This window comes from Solea senegalensis, linkage group LG18 (genome assembly GCF_019176455.1).
Source record: "Solea senegalensis isolate Sse05_10M linkage group LG18, IFAPA_SoseM_1, whole genome shotgun sequence".
Classification (NCBI taxonomy): Eukaryota; Metazoa; Chordata; class Actinopteri; order Pleuronectiformes; family Soleidae; genus Solea; species Solea senegalensis.
Window position 1 is genome coordinate 13,826,313 of NC_058041.1, and position 19,019 is coordinate 13,845,331.

At 40.1% G+C, this 19,019-nt stretch overlaps 2 protein-coding genes across 7 annotated transcripts; one reads left to right on the forward strand and one right to left on the reverse strand.

The window, feature by feature from the left end:
- Positions 1-198: 198 nt before the first annotated feature.
- Positions 199-6,156, forward strand: becn1 (beclin 1, autophagy related). 3 transcript variants are annotated; one of them, XM_044013483.1, is made up of 12 exons: positions 199-346; positions 510-645; positions 727-791; positions 1,637-1,695; positions 1,797-1,887; positions 1,988-2,124; positions 2,741-2,935; positions 3,024-3,170; positions 3,542-3,691; positions 3,795-3,855; positions 3,968-4,110; positions 5,406-6,156. In XM_044013483.1, exons 2-12 carry the CDS (start codon positions 519-521, stop codon positions 5,572-5,574), a joined length of 1,344 nt encoding a protein of 447 aa, XP_043869418.1. In that variant the 5' UTR covers positions 199-346; positions 510-518; the 3' UTR covers positions 5,575-6,156. The 3 variants fall into 3 exon arrangements, with proteins under 3 accessions (XP_043869418.1, XP_043869420.1, XP_043869417.1); XM_044013485.1 differs by having other exon boundaries at positions 513-645; XM_044013482.1 differs by having other exon boundaries at positions 517-645.
- Positions 6,157-6,261: 105 nt separating this feature from the next.
- LOC122759012 (serine/threonine-protein kinase tousled-like 2) lies at positions 6,262-18,479 on the reverse strand. Of its 4 annotated transcripts, none has more exons than XM_044013463.1 (21): positions 17,908-18,479; positions 16,564-16,658; positions 15,072-15,143; positions 14,441-14,513; positions 14,244-14,281; positions 13,969-14,061; positions 12,903-13,010; positions 11,912-12,004; positions 11,538-11,648; positions 10,868-11,004; positions 10,627-10,779; positions 10,091-10,157; positions 9,896-9,993; positions 9,706-9,787; positions 9,455-9,546; positions 9,274-9,363; positions 8,877-9,046; positions 8,156-8,294; positions 7,935-8,046; positions 7,734-7,841; positions 6,262-7,273 (listed from the first exon to the last, which is right to left on the reverse strand). In XM_044013463.1, the coding sequence occupies exons 1-21, from the start codon at positions 17,927-17,929 to the stop codon at positions 7,100-7,102; spliced, it is 2,127 nt and encodes a 708-aa protein (XP_043869398.1). In that variant the 5' UTR covers positions 17,930-18,479; the 3' UTR covers positions 6,262-7,099. The 4 variants fall into 4 exon arrangements, with proteins under 4 accessions (XP_043869398.1, XP_043869397.1, XP_043869400.1 ...); XM_044013462.1 differs by having other exon boundaries at positions 12,903-13,013; positions 17,908-18,478; XM_044013465.1 differs by lacking the exon at positions 13,969-14,061 and having other exon boundaries at positions 17,908-18,478.
- Between the last annotated feature and the right edge of the window lie 540 nt (positions 18,480-19,019).

Genomic DNA, 19,019 nt, shown 5'->3' on the forward strand with positions numbered 1-19,019 from the left:
GTTTATTCGATACGTTGTTATCTTGCAAATCAATACAAACATGCTACTATTGCAGTAGATAATATGCTATATTCATGTGCAGATACTGATACGTCACTTTAAAAAATAATTAATGTGTGAAGTAGTGAAATTTCTTTTGACGAATCCGTTTCTATAGACGCTGACGCGAGTTCCCCACGTGACCTCCTTCGACGTCATACGTAAACAACAATAAGGAAGTGGAGACACAAGCCCCGAAGAGCTAAAATGGGACAGTCACGCTAAACTTCATCAGAAGTTACTTTAACTCTCGGCGTCGACACATCACTTGCAATGCAATAGCCTTTTTTATTTTTTACATGCGCCAGTAAGTCTATATTACGCCGAAGATTTATGTTACGCATAAGCTAGCTGTGAAGTGTTAGCTTAGCCTTAGCTTGCGGACAGCTAGCTAACTACCCAACACGCTATAGTGTAAGAGCTCTATGTGCTTTGGCTTTACCGTGTCTTCTTCTTTATTTGTGTTTCGGTTGCCAGCAATGGAGGGCTCCAAGTCGTCGAGCACAACCATGCAGGTCAGCTTCGTGTGTCAGAGATGCTGTCAGCCCCTCAAACTGGACACGTCCTTCAATGTGCTCGATCGAGTCACTATCCAAGAGCTTATTGGTATGTATGTAATAAATAATCAACCAGAAGTGTTGCTGTAGGCCGTGTTATGATGCTCACACTGTCTGTCCTTCTCCTCAGCTCCGCTGGTCACAGTGACCCCCAGCAAACAGGCTGACAGCAGTGGGGGGGACACAGCACCAGAGGCAAGTCCAACACAAAACTCACAGTACTGTGTACAACATACTTTTCCTATGCTTGTAAAGACACTTGCCCAGTTTTATTATTAGTACCCAATATCTGCAATATTATCAGGGATGTTGAGATATCTCTTTTTCATGTGATATCACAGCCTTGAGTATTTACCAATATCAGTCTGATGTACACTTTTTACAAAACTAAAATTTTCTTATGTTATCTTTATAAAGTGTACATAGTTCACTTGCTCACTGTGCTTAAGAGAATTTCCTTTTTTCTTTTACTGATATCTGATCCAGGGATTTTGAATCAGATCATGTCAGCTCATCCCTGACTACAACCAAAGTAATCATGTTGTGCATCGTATCGGTACCTCTTTTAAATAATGAACTGATGCTGATACTAGCTGAATTAATAACTGGGCTGATAGTGATATGCGTTTTGTTTTTTATTGTGTGTTCTAGTTGTGTTATTTTGTGTGGTAGGGACAGAAAGAAATCTTCATTATAAATACAATGAATCTGTCTTTCACTACACCACACAAACACTCTGTCTTTGATTAATCTCAAATTTAATCATTCACATTTATGAAGTGACCTTTAATAATAACTCAGATCACAAACAATACCATTTTTGGAGCATTTTTAGCCTCTAATCCAACTACTTTATCTGAGTAAATATCAGTGTCTGTATCAGCAAAGGTCATTGTATTTTCTAATGAAAGTCATGGTGAAAATTGATCGATACCTTTGTACAGAATCTGATAAAAGGACATTACAATGGTGAATTGTTTCTAGTGTGGAAATATTCTGTGGCAAGTATATTTGAGTGACAGATGTATCTTTCCTTTTAGGAGGCATTTGTAGAAAACAAGCAAGATGGAGTGTCAAGAAAATACATCCCTCCCGCACGGTGAGCACCAAGTTTCTTATATTAATGACTTTTTCTTTCTGATTATGTCAGAAAGGTTATGCAGCATATCCTGACTTAATATTTGAATCTTTCCTTTGCAGTATGATGTCCACAGAGAGCGCCAACAGCTTCACCCTGATTGGAGAAGCTTCAGACGGAGGCACAATGGAAAATCTAAGTCGCAGGCTAAAGGTCCAGTATTAGGTTTCTTTTATGTCACTTCACTCTAATAATTTTGATTTAGAATTGCAGAGGAGTTGACCATTTTGTGTGGGGATCATTTTTCTCTTAGGTGACCAGTGACCTGTTTGACATCATGTCAGGCCAGACAGATGTAGACCATCCACTGTGCGAAGAATGTACCGACACTTTGCTAGACCACCTGGACACACAGCTCAACATCACAGAGAACGAATGCCAGAATTACAAGTAAGTTAAATGTTTTAAAGCCAAGTTCACACTACATGAATTTCAGAGATGTAGGAGCTGTGCATCACACATAACAAGGTGTGTTGTCTTGACATGACGGATGGCAGCTGGGGGTTACACACGACTCGATCTTTCGAGTAGGAGGAGCCCATAGTAGCATGTGTTGTCACATAAACACAGGTGAGACGTGACATGGGAGAATGATCAGGCTTATTTTAGCTTGATTTCATGTCTGTAGGTCGAAGGCTGTGAGCAGTGCTGTCTGTCACATCTCTTTTTACTTCTCGGGCTTATTCTCTCAGACTGGTTCTGGTTGCATTTGTCACAGATTTGGATCAAATTGCAAAATGCTGAAATGACATTGCGGTCTGTGACACCCTGGCAGGTCTCTGTTGGCAGTGTCTTTGACTGCATACTTAATGACTGCCTATCTCGTGCCAATTAGAGATGACTAGCTGCAAAATGCAAACTCGTCATTGACTGAAATACCAGGCTGAAAATCAATTATCTCGAACAGGAAATGCTGTTGGTTTTCAGTCCCACAATCGTTGGCTAAAAACCACTTAAACTGTTAAGGTTGTGTAATAGAATACACTTTGTGTGATTAAATTTTCAGACAGTGTCTGGAGTTGCTGTCACAACTACAAGTAGAGGAAGAGGAGACCCTGATGGCAGAGCTGCAGCAGCTGAAGGACGAGGAGGAGGCCCTGGTCCAGGAGCTGGAGTCGGTGGAGGAGCAGAGGGCCGCAGTGGCCCAGGAACTGGCTCAGAGCAGGACCCACTCTCAGCAGTTGGACACAGAGGAGCTACAGTGAGTGGCCCCTGTAGTGCTGTTGAAGTGTGAGAGCAGAATAACACGTAACAGCTGTGGCTCTTTCCCCCCCGCTTTGTACTTAAAGGTACCAGAAGGAGTACAGTGAGTTTAAGCGGCAGCAGCTGGAGCTGGATGATGAGCTGAAGAGCGTTGACAACCAGATGCGTTATTGCCAGGTTCAGCTAGACCGACTGAAAAAGACCAATGTCTTCAACGCCACCTTCCACATCTGGTAAAGTCATGCATGCACACCTTATTTATTTGTTTTATAAGAAAATACTTTTTTCCTCTCCACCAATCAACTTTGACTTAGGCTACATCTGTAAAACATTATTTGAAAATGTTCATTTTCATTTGGATTTAAAAATGCAACACAAACAATACAAGCAAGGCAGGCATCGACCAGCAGCTCTCATGTCCCGGGAATTGGTTTAACTATCGGCCATGTTGGTGCTGCAGTGCAGATGGCATTTTATTGTATCACATAAAAATTTACATCAGTATCATCATAAAACCATAATAAACGCCCCCAACCTATGACAACATTAAATCTGCATCTCTTTGACTGTGAATCTGAAGAGTTTGCTTCTCTCCACGTCGCAGGCACAGTGGCCAGTTTGGCACCATCAACAACTTCCGCCTGGGACGACTTCCCAGCGTCCCCGTGGAGTGGAACGAGATTAACGCAGCGTGGGGACAGACTGTGCTGCTGCTCCACGCGCTGGCCAGCAAAATGGGTCTGCGATTCCAGAGGTACACACATCCTGAATAATTCCCCCTTTACCATATCGCTAATCATCCCACTAATTAGTGCTGTTTTAACTTCTCTTCCATATCTGTCTCTCTCGTTCCACAGGTATCGTCTTGTTCCATATGGAAACCACTCATACTTGGAGTCACTGTCAGACAAATCCAAGGTAATAAATGCGTCAAGTGCTCTGAAGCCCAGCTGTTCCGTTTTTATTATTTAAACTCTCCTCCAGGCTTCAATCCCGCTTTCTTTTCCCTTTCTGTCTCATGTTTGCCCAGGAACTTCCTCTGTACTGCTCGGGTGGCCTGAGGTTCTTCTGGGACAATAAATTTGACCATGCCATGGTTGCCTTCCTTGACTGTGTCCAGCAGTTCAAAGAGGAGGTGGAAAAAGGAGACACTGGCTTCTGCCTCCCATACAGGTCAGAAAGCTGCCTGCAGACCAGCCTTTTTGTACATACATATGCAGCTATTTGAAGCAGAGTTACTTTTGACGTTACTGTTCAATATTTCCATAATGACCTTTCAACATTATGAAATTCAATTCATCTGAGAAAGAAATAGATTCCTGCATCTCCTCCTGACTTAGAAGAAGCCTGCAAAGATAGCACGGCAAAAGGACGGAGAGCGTTCTCTCGAGCTAAATCTCACCCACACATTTGCAGCAGCTTCCGTTTTCTGAGTTTTTCCATCATTTCAAGTACATCCGATCTTACTCATATGACGTCTGCTGTTGTGTTCTGACGTACGCAAAGAGGTATTTGTCCTCATTCTGGCCGTAAGCGAGGACAGTCGTGTTCAAATGAAGACACTTGTAGTTGTGAAAGTGAAACGCGAGTATCGGCACAGTGTTTCAAAGATGAGAGATAGTCTTTGGGTCACGCGTCACACATGCAGCGCTACCGTCCGTCTGTGTTCATCTGGTGCAAGTGTCTCAAGACGGAGAGTCTCTATGTCCTTTAATATTTAACAATACGGAGATGAGCCTCAACAAGCATGATTTTTCAAGCAATCCTGCCGCTGCTGCAGCTTTAAGATACAGCCATAAATGTTGCAGAAGTTTTAATGGCATTCTAAAACCATTATCTCAATTTAATGTGTTCGTACTGAACGTTTGTCTGCTTTGATTGTGCTGCTGAGGCAAATATAGGGCATTTGGGAAAACCCTGGCTATGTAAACCTTTAAATTATTCAGGAGTGGCCCCCACACACCAATATTTACTAACACACTTATTTAAGTGGCTTTGTGCAACAGCCACACTTGACATCCCAACATAGAAATCTACACTTCGCCGACTCTGTGCTCTGTGCATTATCCATACCTGTGCCACAAAGTGAAATATCTGTGCACCAGCTGCTGTATGTCTACACCAAGTGAAGGAAAAAGGGCACATTGGATTGGACAAAGATGCAAATGTGAAAAACAAAAATTAAGCAGATTGATAAAATCATTTCTTTTAAGTGTGGTGAAGTGGAATCAATTTAAACATGGGTGGATGGTGTCTTCTATCCATCTATCGTTATTACTATTTGCGAGTAAATGACAGTAATATTGATAAATAAATGTAGAAATATCCACCAAACTATCAATCATTCCTACTTTTGAATTTAATCATTTAGTTTAGGTCCTCCATACAATCTTTTAAACATGAAAATGATCATCATCATGTTACCAGTGTGTGGACATAATTGTTTTGTTTTTTTACCTACATCTCAGGATGGACGTGGAGAAGGGCAAGATCGAGGACACGGGAGGCAGCGGTGGCTCCTACTCCATCAAAACTCAGTTTAACTCAGAGGAGCAGTGGACCAAGGCGCTCAAGTTCATGCTCACCAACCTGAAGTGGGGCCTGGCTTGGGTCACCTCACAGTTCTACAACAGATAGACCTGCTGGACAATAGTTGGGTTATTGAGTCGTGCACATCCCACATCATGAATTTTTCTTGGATATTCGGCCAAAGGAAGAGCAAAAAAAAACATGAAGCAGTGTCTCAACGTTCACTCCAGATTGTTTTTTTTACTTATTACCAAGAGGAAACTTGGATCTATTTAGACTTTCACACTCGAATGTATTTCAAAAAAATCTTTTCCAAATTCAGATCTCGCCACTTTGTCAACTTCAAGTTATTATTAGTCTCCTGTCGTACTGTCTTATACACACCTGTCTTATTTTTATTTCCGCTTAGTCAAGAGAGAGAACATCTGTGTTATATATTTGTAGTGATTATACAAACAAAGGTATGGTGTGATAATCAGTCAAGGAAGGAGTGGAGTATTTAACAGCAGTGGAGTATGTCAGTATTTGTTTAACCTTTAACATTGTTACCCACTTACATACTATGTTATTTAGAGGTGCACTGATACAACTGCATTCATACTCTGCACCATCACATGTCTGTCTTTGATCTCATGGATGCTCTGAGAGGTCAGACTTCAGTTAATAAATATTTTAAAGCTGTGAAAAACAGTAAGGGTGGACATTTCTTTTTTTATTAAATATCTCATATTTTAGTATGATCGACAATAAATATCTCAGCACTACATTTCCAAAGCCAAAAAAGACACGGAAGAGTTAACCAAATCTTTTTTTTAATAGTTTCTTAATTATTTCTGTTGACTCTAACCTCTCATCACAACACTCACTCATAAGTCAGCCCCCCTTTCAGGTTAACAAAAACATTAGAGGGAGTAAATTTCATGGAAAAATATGGACTTAACAATTAAAATAATACGCTGACTTCCAGTTATCCAGTAAAATATTTAAAATAGGTCAAAACCAGTTACTCTTCTCAGACTCAGCCCTCTTCTGTATTAACTCATTGAAGAACCTCGACTGTTGCCACATCAATGCTGTAAACTTTGGTTATTCCTCATCACTTGTAGGAGCCCTTCCTAAAAAGTGCCAGGTTCAAACCTAAAGGGATGCATTTATATTTCAAACTAGTTACGAAAAATAGTTTGAAATAGTTAAGATGATGCATGTCAAGCAGAATGGGAGGAAATTTCATTAACTCACCCTCTAAACCCTCCAGACTATAGGACACTGATCTTCCACACGTGGAAAATGCCTCAGCCCGTCAGTTGTGCAATAATTTAGGTGCTTTTACTAGTTATCTTTTTTTATTATAAGCCCCTTGAATTGAACCATAGTTTTTGTTAGTGCATGCATATGAGCAAATCTTTGGGTTCTACTGAGCCCACAGCCAGAGACTGGCCATTCATTTTTACCACATGGATGATGGTGGTGGCCACATTTGCTGCTACATAACCACGTCATCCATCATTTTGGTTCCATTTACACTAACAGGATCGTTCCACCCCATCATGCTCATCCGCTTTCTCACAATCAAGTGTCTCCTGTCTGTGTGTGGTTTTGCCCTCACTGCGGCTTTATTCCAGTTTGATTTGAATCAGTTGGAGGCACTGCTGCTGTAGCAGCTGGAGGTGGAGGGAGCAGGAGGAGCCAGAGTGGTGCTGCTGCCCAGGGTTTTTCGAATATGAGGCTTTAGGAAGGGGTCGCTGGCGAGCTGCAGCACATCCACACGATCCTCCTTATGATAAGCCAGGCAACGTCGAATGAAAGCCTATGAAAACAAAGAGGAAAACAAGAAAATATGACTCGATGTTTCTCTAGTCAAAAAAAAGATTATACAGTTACAGTTTTAAACAGAGCTAACTATTTGTAGTAGTTTAACAGTGATAAAGCACAGAACCCAGCTTGCAGTTTCATGCAAGCTTTCAGTTGTGCTTGACTTGATTGAATTTAGCAAAATAAACATTATTCATTAACAAAAAAACAGTACTGCATGTTTTTTTAGCTTACATGGAAGGAGGAGCTGTGGGTCTAATGTTGCCTCGTTTGCTAAATATGTATCACGATAATATAAGCAATTATGGCAAACGGGAAAGCTTCAATCCTGAACTCCCCCTCAGTCTCTACTGTAAAGTCATGGACAACCATATAATGTTCCACTGGTTTCAAACCAACCACGTTCTCAGCAGGAGTTAGAAAAGAAAAGGAGAAGAAACATAGTTACTACACACCTTTGCCTCTGTGGTGACCACAGGTTTGGGGGGAAACTGCACCTCTGTGGCTTTTAGTATGGTGTTCTCTTGAAGAATATCCTGCTGTGACTGGTTATGCCCAAACGGCTGGAAAAAAGACAACATGGAGGCGATTAACATTACATTTAATGGCAATAACTGAACATATAACAACTGCTACAGGCACAGGGGAGTGGTTACCTTGCGTCCATATAAGCTCTGGTAGAAGATGACCCCCACTGACCAAACATCCACCTTGTTGGATATCTTGGGCGGCTCCTTGCCCACCACAAAGCACTCAGGAGGCAGGTACCTGTAAGACAAACAACCACAACATGACTCCGACCCCTGGGTTTGCTGTATTCTCTTAGCACCGTCTGCGGCCACGTTTGTTGCTTGGTGTGAAATGTGTGTCTATGTACCAGTAGGTTCCTGCTCCTTGCGAGGTCAGCTCCATCCCATCTGCTGAGTTGTAGCTGTCATCGTCCATGATCTTCGACAGGCCAAAGTCTGTGATTTTTATCTCTCCACAAGCTGTGCCATTAACCAACAGGATGTTTCCTACACACACACGCCAGCAACATTCAAATTATATTAAGCCTTACTAATACACACGGATGATTGTATTTATCGAAATTATAATGGATTGTTAAGTGTGGTTAGATGAAGTATTGAGAAAGAGTCAGAACCAGCCTGAGACATAAAGGCTGAGCACTCATTGAAAATACAGCTGCCAGCAGGCAAACAAGTTAGAAAACTAGTTATTAGATTTTCTTTATGGATATTAGTAGAGCTGAAACAATGAATCGATTATTAATCGATTACTAAATTAATCGACTATTTTGATAATCGATTTATCTGTTAGAATCTTTTCTCATGATTAAAACAAGATTTCTGATTGTTTAAGCTTCTTAAATGTGAATATTTTCTTCATTTTTTTTGTGGTTCCAAACCGTACCATACTGCACCATGATGGAAACACAGCAAGGGTATCAGGTATCGAATTTTAACTCTGTTTGGGATCTGTTCCAAATCTGAATCTGTTCTGAAGAGCCAACATTTGGTTGTAACTAACAACATTTCTATTCATCATAATCTGACAGATGGAAAGGACAAAAACAAAAAAACCCGCTATGACTCTACCAGGCTTGAGGTCGTAGTGGATGATGGGCGGCCGGATCTGGTTGAGGTACTTGAGAGCGTTGACTATCTGCATGACAATGGAGCGGCCTTCCTTCTCGCTCATCAGCTTATTCTGCTTCAAGTAGAAGTCCAGGTCGTTGCCTTCACAGTACTCCAGCACTGTGCAGAACCTGCGAGACACCACAGATGGGTTATTTCTGAATACTTTAATGATGAGCATATTTGAGCGCCGCGAGTCATCACAGCTGAACACACATGATGGCAGCCACCAATGCAACAATATGCATTAAGGTAACTTCTGGTGAGATAATTGAAAATGACGAAACCCCAATCCAGGCTTACATTTTTACTGGCACACCTGCTATACGTCAGTAAATAAGTAGAGTAAAGAACTTACGAGTCTTTGTCAAGTGAGAAGTAGTCGTAAAGTTTGACTATTCTTGGGTGATCAAGTTCTTTGTGGATTCTGTACTCTCTACAGGCATGTCTGGAAAACAAATAAATCAATAAATCATTCATAAAGACATCACAAATCAGACAAGTCAATGGTATTGTTGTTATTTTGTGTCCAGACTCACTTGTGGTAGTTTTCCTTCTTCTCCTCCCTCCAGTTTTTGTTGAGTTGATGGATTTTAATGGCCACATATCTTTGCTCTGTCAAATCAAAAGCCTACCAAAAGAACATCACACAACATGCATGTGAGACCGACTACAACCAGAAAACTCACACTCGCACAGTGCACGTTTAAAGTTGACACAGGAGGTGTTACATGTTTTATGATGATCTCACCATGATAGAGACTTGTGTACAGAACAGAATCAAACTTACCTTGAAAACTTCACTAAAGCCACCTCTTCCAAGTAAATGTAAGAGTAGATATCTATCATTCAGCGTGGGATGGTCTTTAAACCTGCAGGTGAAGACAACATGCGTTTAATCTTCTGACTTTTTATAGAATCTAGTGCAAAGACACACCACAGAGCAGCTGTAAGGCAGGTTAAACAAGGAGGATACGCACTGAGAATTGTCCTCATTGTGGATTCTCTTCAGCTCCCGAATGTGCAGGTTTCTTACTCGCTCCAAATGCTCCAGCTCTGACTGGATCTCTGCCTCCTCCTGCAATCAAACACACACACACACAGCTCAAACATGAACCTCAGAAACAAACTGCAATATGACAAAAATATACCATTATGTATTATTAAGATCGTACCTTTTTTAGATGACCGATTCGTAGTTTGAAAATCTCCTCTTGCTCGTGATATTCTGCCAGTGACAACCTGGTGACGTATAGTAGCAAAAATATAGTTAGCTACACCTTCAAATTCACTTCAAATAATAAATAAAATGTTAATGCAAGAATGAAAATAAACCTTCAAGTGTCAAAAACTATTACTATTCACACAATGAAACAATTAAAAATGGAACTGATAAGAACAATTGGTTGAACTGACAAAATTATACAAAGATCTCGACATAAATGATCAATATTCAGGACACACACACACCAGTGAACCACCTGTTTTACTGCCTTTAACACCAGTAAAAAAATGAATGACAATATAAATGTAAATCTAAGAAATAATGAAAAGAAAGGGTAGTGCTTGTTAAGTTCACACTTATTTACTGCTCCATTTGAACACAGAATAAAATGAGTTGCTGTTTTAGTTTGACACATGTTTATAATTCATTTATATTATTGATTATTCCTGTCTTCTACTTAAATTTTGTCCTAACTGTCGTTCTTACGCTTCACTCTCCTGGCCGTTGTTCCTGCTCTTTCTCTTGCTCTGTTCCAGGCTGAGTGGAGGCGTCTGGGCCATGGGTGGAGGTTTCCTTTTCCCCAGCAGCTTCCTCTGCCTCTCGATGTCCTCACGCTGTGAGTTGACTCTTTCTTGCTGCCTAGGACACATAAGAACACTTTGGTGTGAGCATTCTTGTTAGCACCATGGACAAACCATACACGTGTTTGTGTATTTGCTTTGCTGACTTGATGAGGTTCTGGAAAGCGTATCCATCCGTCCACTGCTCGGTGAAGGAGGCTCCGTGGCGTACTGTAGTGAAGTGACCCAGACGCAGGCGGTCCTGCATGCTTTTGTCCCTGCAGGCCATCTTCTCCTGCTTTGACTACAGAACACATATCAAAAATGAATAAAAATGACCCGAGCACATTTACAAAAGGTTTCCCTTTTTTGCATTTTTTTTGTAGTGCAAAGAAAATCCAGTATTATGGCTAGAGCCAACATAATATAATGGCAACAAACATGTTTTTTTTTTCCAATGAACACAAGAACAACTGCACAGTAACTAAACGCCACTCCCATTATCAGTGCATTAAAACATTGACAAAAATGCTTAAAATAAAGAGTTATTTCAATGTGAAAAAATGCGAGTGAAGAGGCAGAAGAGGCATCACAGACTGGCAGCACAACCAGTGATCGACCTCACACGACTAATAGTAAATGTAATAATAAATACTGTTGTCAGGTTTGTGTGTGCGGACGAGGAGCAGGGAGGATTATCTGAATATCTTCTAATAACCCAATTTGAATGATGGAAGTGTTCAAATACATAAAACTGTAAAATAAATAATAATAAAAAAACAGCATATCATGCAGTGTCTGTCAGATATACATAAACGTACAATACTGTATGCCAACCTTTTCAACTAGCAGCTTCTTGCTCATGGTCACACACTTGTTAAGTCGCTCCTTGTAGCGCTCCAGCATCTTCTGTTGCTCGTCCACCTGCCGCCTCAAGTCACAGTTAGCCTGTCGAAACAACACACCGTCACCGCTCTGACATCTGATTCTTACTACAACAAGGAGTCATGGCAAGATGCGACAATCATCAGTAAATACCCAGTTTGAGCAATAATGGAATTTGAAAGTTAATGAGCACATCTGGGGTTGTAGTAGAAGTAGAAGTAGCAAATTCAAATATTAATTTGCAGATGTTTTTTCTCGTTAGATTCCTTTGAGCATCCCGACGAGCTCAGGTTTGAAGACAGATCTTAAACATCGTCTCTTCTTACCCTCAGTAGATCATCTATCCTTCCCTCTTTCTGCTCCAGGTCAGAGTGTTTGTTCCTCTCCAGTGCCGTGAGTTTCAGCAGCGTCAGCTCCGACTGGGGAAGGAGGGCATCATTAAAAACAAGCGAAAAGCAAACATATCATTCACTGAAATGATGCAAACACTCCTTGCGGCAGTGAGTAACAACACCCACCTCAAATTCACCAAAATCTGACAGAGGTGTCTCATGGATAAGATGTAAACTTCAAATGTTGACCTTTAATTAGGCCAAATAAATGTCATTTGCCAGGACAGCTGGATGTTTTGTTTGGTATCTGACCTTTTATTTTAGCATCTACATCCTATACAAATAGTGTGCTTTTATTATATGGCAAGACAATGTGTGAAGTTGCATCATTGTGCATTGAGCCCTTAAAGTTAAAAACTTTGGAAACGCTGCTGGCTTTGTTTTAGCTTTGAAAACCCCAGTGCTGCATATTTGTCTAGATGGGCAGAAATAGTTCTACATAAATTATTACCTACATTTGCTCCTAACTGGTTCTTATCACTCCACTTTGCCATCACTCTATCAAACAAATATCTGCTTTTACATTTCAACAGAACAGTTCCTCATTCAAGGTCATTCTTGAAAACAAAAATGGATGGAGACCATTTTCATTTAGAGTGCCATTTTAAAAGTTATTGTTACATATTACTGTGGATAAAAACACATTTTTATCCAGATTTTACCAATCTATTTCTTATATTCTGTTATTATGTTTCCATGGGCGTCAAGTGCTGTATTTCATTCTTTCATGCCTGCATGTTGGAATGACAAATAAAGCACCTTGAAACTTTGAATGACTTATTTTAAGAGGTATAAGTGAAAAGATTAACCAGATATAAAGTGTGATCCAAATCCAAAACCCATCATGGTGCTTCTGACTGGGAAAACATCCTTAGAGTGTAAAAGGCTCACGTTAAGAGGAGATCCAGGTCAGACGGTCGGTTACCTGGGTGGTTTTGTGTGAGCAGGAGTGCGTTGGGGCCGTCTTAACAGAGCTGCAGGACGAAGAGTCTGTGAGGACTGAGCCAGTGGACGAAGGACTGCCGTGTTGAAACTGCTGTCCAAAGAGATACAGAAGACAAAATCAAACATAGAAACTAAAAACTTGGATTATAATGTGCAGACAGTTTATGGCAAAAGAAAATTAAAAAGGTTGCTAAAACACAGCCTAACCCTAACTAAGAATTTTAGGTTAACACATATAGCTATACCCATTATTAAAAACCCATTATCTTTCCCACTTTTAATAGACATGCCTACATTCAAAATCTATATTTTAACATCTACTGTTTATACGACACAGAGTATACGATAGTCAACATTTCCAGTGATCTTTCTTGCAAACAAATATAGTGATTTGCTTTAAGAGACTGGAGTAGTTTGAAAAAGTCATTATGGATCAGTAGGTAACAAATGTTCTGCAGTTGTGATGAGAAAAGATGTTATCTTCACATAGGATGAATGAAAATGGTTGAAGAGAGGAGAAGCCTGTAAATACAATAACTCAAGCACAGACACCGTTTCAGTGGCAGTAAAAGTAAATCTTAACATTTGATTCTTCCATTTCAAATAAAAACACACTCAACCAAGTCTACATAGGGAAAAAAATCAATTATCCTTTTATAGCCCAGTATTTATACATTTATTTTTTAGCCATTGAACAAGAATAACCTTTGAACATAATGTAAATTTCTTGACCTCTAGAGTTTTCCTGTTCTACCAAGCACCCGCAAATACACCTCCCTTTGCAGCATTGGCAACAACTGCCTACACTGCAAAGCAATTTAAAAAATGGAAAGCGAGTCTCATCGCGAGTCAAGCAACTGCAAGACGTATTGTTTCGAGTCATCGAGTATGTTTTTCTCACTAATACAGTTTTAGGAACAAACTGATGTGATAAGAAAACTGACAACGCAATATTTCATGTTGGCAACAGATTAGAAACCTGGTCAACAGCAGCAAACCGAGGGTTGGAGCAGGAGAGAGCTATGGAGATGGAAACTGGTGCTCACCAGGAGATTATACAGTGAGTGCTGTGGAGAGGAGCGCACCAACATGGGGATGCCCCGGGCAGGACTGGTGCCAGAGCCACAGCTACCAGCAAACTGGCCACAGGGCAGTTAACAGAGTGTGGAAACAAGACGGAGAGAAAGAAGATAGGGTTGTTATTTAGAGAGAGCTTGATGAGGAACCATACTGGCACAGTGGGAATGTAAGGGGGTGAGAGAGTGATTTGAAACAATGCACGGCACAGTGATGGGAAAAGCAGAATTTAGTTTGTACTTACCTCAAAATAATCACTTATTTTGTGTCCTCTTCCTTTTCCTGTAAAAACACATTACAGGTGTAAAAAGCAAGAAAATGACTTGTATTATGCTCGTAAGCATAAACATGTACAACTGCAAACGACAAAGAGGAATTTGAGAGGATCTAATCCAAATGAATACTGAGATAGTTCTGTTTCAGTTTCCAGATTAGACTCACCCTGACTATTGCTGTCAAAGAGGTCTCCTTTTCTCTTCCGGCTTCTTTGGTCAGTGACCTTCTTCTCAGGCGTCTGTAGAGGTAAGAAAAGTATCACAGCTTAGATTCAGATTTTCAACCAATTCATCCCATTTACTACATCACATATCACAAAAATAAAAAACAACTTTAAATTAAATTAAAGGGTATTTTGACCATAATAATAAGCTTTTTTTGTACACTCAGTGATTAATGAATGACTCACAGACAAATTATGCTATTCATCAGGTGGCATGTTGGCCAATTACTTTGCAGTGTCTCCTCACAGCAAGGTTATAGGCACAGATTCGAGTTATGATTCTTTCTGTAAGGACTCAGCATGCATGTTACCTGACTTAACCGACATGGCCAGGGTGTTTATGGGTTTTCTCACCCTTTCTAAAACATTGGAACTTCAAAATATGTTTAAATAGTGGAAGAACAGCTTATCAGAATGCCACATTAAGATATATTAGCACATTCTAGTTTGTATTAGAAATACTGTTCTTTGCCACCTGTCCAAATCACAGTCGGAGAGAGTGCACATGCTAAAAAGAACTGAATATGGATGACACTTGACATTTTGAGTGGCTCTTTCACACCCACAACCAACCTCCACTTCCTTGTCACTCAGGGATCCTGTGCTGCACAGAGACTGGTTGGATGATTCGCTGTTGGCTGAACTCTGGAGGACAGACCAGACACATCAGAACTGACTGATTAGTCATGAGCTACTTCTGCAAATAGAGGCTTGCGTGTGTACATGGAAATGTGGTTATGAAAACAGATTTTCATTTAAAAAAAAAAAAGAGAAGACAGACATTATACTGTTATGGTAAAACATATACAATGTAATACAGACAGTGTAGATTCCAAATGATCTTCCCTATCTGAAATACAAACATGTTGATTCAGGGTTTAAACCCTTAGATGCATTCTTGTATCCCGTTTCCACAGGAATTTTGACAAGTTAGTTCTTAGATGACAGTCACTAAGAATAAACTAGGACACTATTGTAGGCAATATAGTATACATCCCTGTTTATCTTTAAATCAACATTTTACATCTCTGATTAATAATTCAGTGTTGTATATCATCCATAAACATGCAGAATGCGGTCTGCTGAGACAACAAAGAGCAGCCTAGTTGGTGCAAGAGGCTAATGTGTTTAAGGCCTGCCAGCTTTCTGTTGATCAAGGTCAAACACGCAGCCAAAAAAATAGCAATTTTCTTCCTCTCATGAAGTACAGTACACTAAATCATTGCACTGTCACGACAGCTTTAACTATTCACTCTCTTACACCACAGCGAGCCATTTTATCTCAGAGCACACAACAGGCCAGAGCATCAGTGACAGTGATTTGTTTTGCAAGGGGGTTACCATTTTCTCAGATGCACACCCACACAGTAATACCCAGTTCACCAGCCGCGCTGCAGTTCTGCATTCACCAATGATGAGAGCTGCAGCAGCTATTTCAGTATCACAGGTCTCCAGAGCCTGACTGCTTTACTGGTTGGCCGATAAAAAGTCAGCATATATGAGGCAGTCACAGATATATAGGTATCAGTGTCTATGTTTGCATATACACGCACATAAGAAAACTTTCATTTTACAAAATGAATAATGCTAAAATTAAAACTTTGGCTATTGAAAATGGTGTCATTCCATGATCTTTTTCCTTGCTACATTGTTTATAATGGTTCTTATCACTCCACGTGTGTTGTTAATTCTTTGCAGTGTCTTTACAGTAACTTGTGTCTGAAATATATACTGGGGAGTTAAAAATAGACATTGCAGCATAATTTATGAGATTGTCCCTAGCTAAAACTATAAAATGTCAATAAACAATTACATTTACAAATAATGAGGGTTTGAAAACAACATCATGGGAAACCACTGCAACTTTTAATGTGGACCAGTATATAATTGTTGGAAATCTATATCAGCATTGGCCCCACCAGATATCAGACCATGCTCCACTAAATCAAAGCTGCCAGGCAGCTTACATGTGAAGTGCAATTGCTGTACAAACAATCCACACATTAAAAGGTCTCCATTATCAACAGAGTGCAATTAACTGTCATACTAGTACAAGATGCCAAACCTTAGCCACACCAACTCCCGTGAAGCGAGCCTCGAGCAGTTCCTGCCTGCGCGGGTCCAGGCTTATTGCCTGGCTATGAAGTCCTTCCATAACGCCTAAAACAAGAGACACAGATACGTAACAAACAGTGACTAGTTGATTTGGGTTAGTTCCACACGACAGGTAGGGATCAGTGCACTAGCCACTTATACCATGCATGAAAAATACATTATTCCAGGGTAAAAAATAAAAAAGGTGACATAACTAGGATTTACATAATATTATTATCTGAACTACATGCCAGACAACACAATTGATATGCATTACCCTATTTACCTTGTAGTTTTGTGAATTGGAATCAAAATTCAATCTGATCCAGTTGAAGAAAGCTAACAGGAAAATAAAAAAATGTGTAACAGATCGATTCCTATTGAAATATCAAGAGAGAATGGGAAATATTGACACCCAGCATAGCTGTCTTATGTTTGTTTAAGATAATAATTTTGGGGTTAATGCAACTAACTGGACCATGGGTACAAAATGACTAAGCCCGAGAAATAAGGACAAAATGTCAAACCACAGCAGTGACTTAAGAAGACATCAGCTGATTAAGGACATCACTGGTTTCCCACGACCTTTGTAAAAGTAATTTATGTGAGACACACCGGGTAAAAGACCTAATTATAATCTCTGATCTAATTGATCAACCCTTTTAAACGATTACCCTAATCATATTAAATGACTGGGCCATTGACCATGTCAACATGTCAGGGTCTCCCTAAATGGCTGATTGATTATTGATTGATCGATCAGAGAGCACATATAGGATCCACTGTCATGACAGTCATTCGAATATAAAGAATAAGCATCCAACTTATAATTAACGTCAAAGTTTTTTCAAGGTTGGTCAATGTTGACCTGTAAACTGTCCAACAAAACAACGCTAGTCAGGAGACAACACCTAGCTGGAGAGTAGCTTAGCTTCATGTCAACTTTCGTGACAAAGCCACTGGTCCCCCTATATCTTAGTTTAAATGTGTTTCGGTTAATATAGCTCCATTGCAGCCAGTGGAACAAAAATTATGGCGTTATTGATTAATGACTATAAATTGACGAACTGTAAACTTGGCTAACAAGCTTGTTAGCGTTGGCAAATGCTAATATGCAAATTAAAAATCTCGCAAATGTCGCCACACTCTGTCGAGTGGTTATGTAACGATTTAAATCGGAGATTTGTCTGTATAATTAGCAGCTACGATGTTATTGTTCGCAAAATAACAAATTAGGTTGCACAGTAGGCTACTAAGCCAGTTAGCCACCTAGCGAGCAAGCTAACGGTTAAGTTAGCACCAAGTGGAGTCTTACCTGGAGAAGCTTTAGCAGTCATCACGGTCAATCACGGTCCTACAAAGGATGTCGTTCGCCCCCCCTGCCGACAACAAACTCATCAACAACTCCCACTGCCGCACACCTCAAGTAAAGTTGTTCGAATTAAATTATCCATTTAAAGTAGTTCCGAATTCAGGGAAGACATATGTTAGCTTAGCCAATGCTAGCTAAGGAGAGCGGTGCGCCTGGTTCGGACTGGTGTCATCCGGACAGGAGGCCCTGATCCTCGGGGTTTCCTCGCCCGTCTTGATGCCACCGCAAGGAGCAGACCTGGAGCTGCCAATGCTCTGAAGCTTCCTGCCAAGTGCTGTCACATTTCTGCCTCACTCGGTCTTTATTTTGTCATTATGGAGCGACGTAGCATTTAGACCAGGAGGACAAGTTCAGCTACATTGTTCAAGTACATTATTGAATTGTTAATAAATTATAATAACCCCCTGCAGCGCGGCCTCACAAGGCTCCAGGGAGAGCGCAAGAGATGCCTCCCATGCACCACTTATCACACAGATAAAGTAACCCAAAAAAGCCAGCCTCCACTTCGTAAAACAAGCCCCGTCAGACTCCATACCTACGAGTGTATACTAAGTATTACGGTAAAGTACTGCGTTCAATTAATCAGTCGGCCTGTCGTTAAGAGTTATGTGTTTAAATACAGAGATGAAAATAAATGGTTAGGAAAACATTCCCAACATAGATAAATCTGAAATTATGATTATTTTAAATATTGATAAATGATCACAACGACCTATTCAACTTGTTATTGATGGTAGATCACTCAATATATGACATGTTACATCAAATTATGATGCAAGGTGTCATATTTTGATACTGTGAATAATCAAAAATAAGAATGATTTCCACTTTGAATCCGAAATGGAATCAAGTATAAACTTCTTGTTAATAGTTCCACTATATAAATAATGTCTGGCTGATAATAGCACTAGTATCACTCTGACAATTTTAGGACAATGTAATTGAAAAAATTAAAGCAATTTCCACTCAAATTCAGAATGCTATTAAAAATACACTACTTGTTACTAAAGACCACTTCCACTTCTGATTGTATCGCAATCATTCTGCTCAGAGTT

What these genes read in the sequence shown, in the direction of transcription:
- becn1 (XM_044013483.1), top strand. Translation starts at nt 519, where the DNA reads ATGGAGGGCTCCAAGTCGTCGAGCACAACCATGCAGGTCAGCTTCGTG. An exon ending in CACTATCCAAGAGCTTATTG is followed by an intron (nt 646 to 726) that starts GTATGTATGTAA and finishes CCTTCTCCTCAG; the next exon opens with CTCCGCTGGTCACAGTGACC. An exon ending in GGGGGGACACAGCACCAGAG is followed by an intron (nt 792 to 1,636) that starts GCAAGTCCAACA and finishes CTTTCCTTTTAG; the next exon opens with GAGGCATTTGTAGAAAACAA.
- LOC122759012 (XM_044013462.1), bottom strand. Translation starts at nt 17,929, where the DNA reads ATGACTGCTAAAGCTTCTCCAG. An exon ending in AACGGCCAGGAGAGTGAAGC is followed by an intron (nt 10,158 to 10,626) that starts GTAAGAACGACA and finishes ATACGTCACCAG; the next exon opens with GTTGTCACTGGCAGAATATC. An exon ending in AAGAAGGAAAACTACCACAA is followed by an intron (nt 9,364 to 9,454) that starts GTGAGTCTGGAC and finishes TTTGTTTTCCAG; the next exon opens with ACATGCCTGTAGAGAGTACA.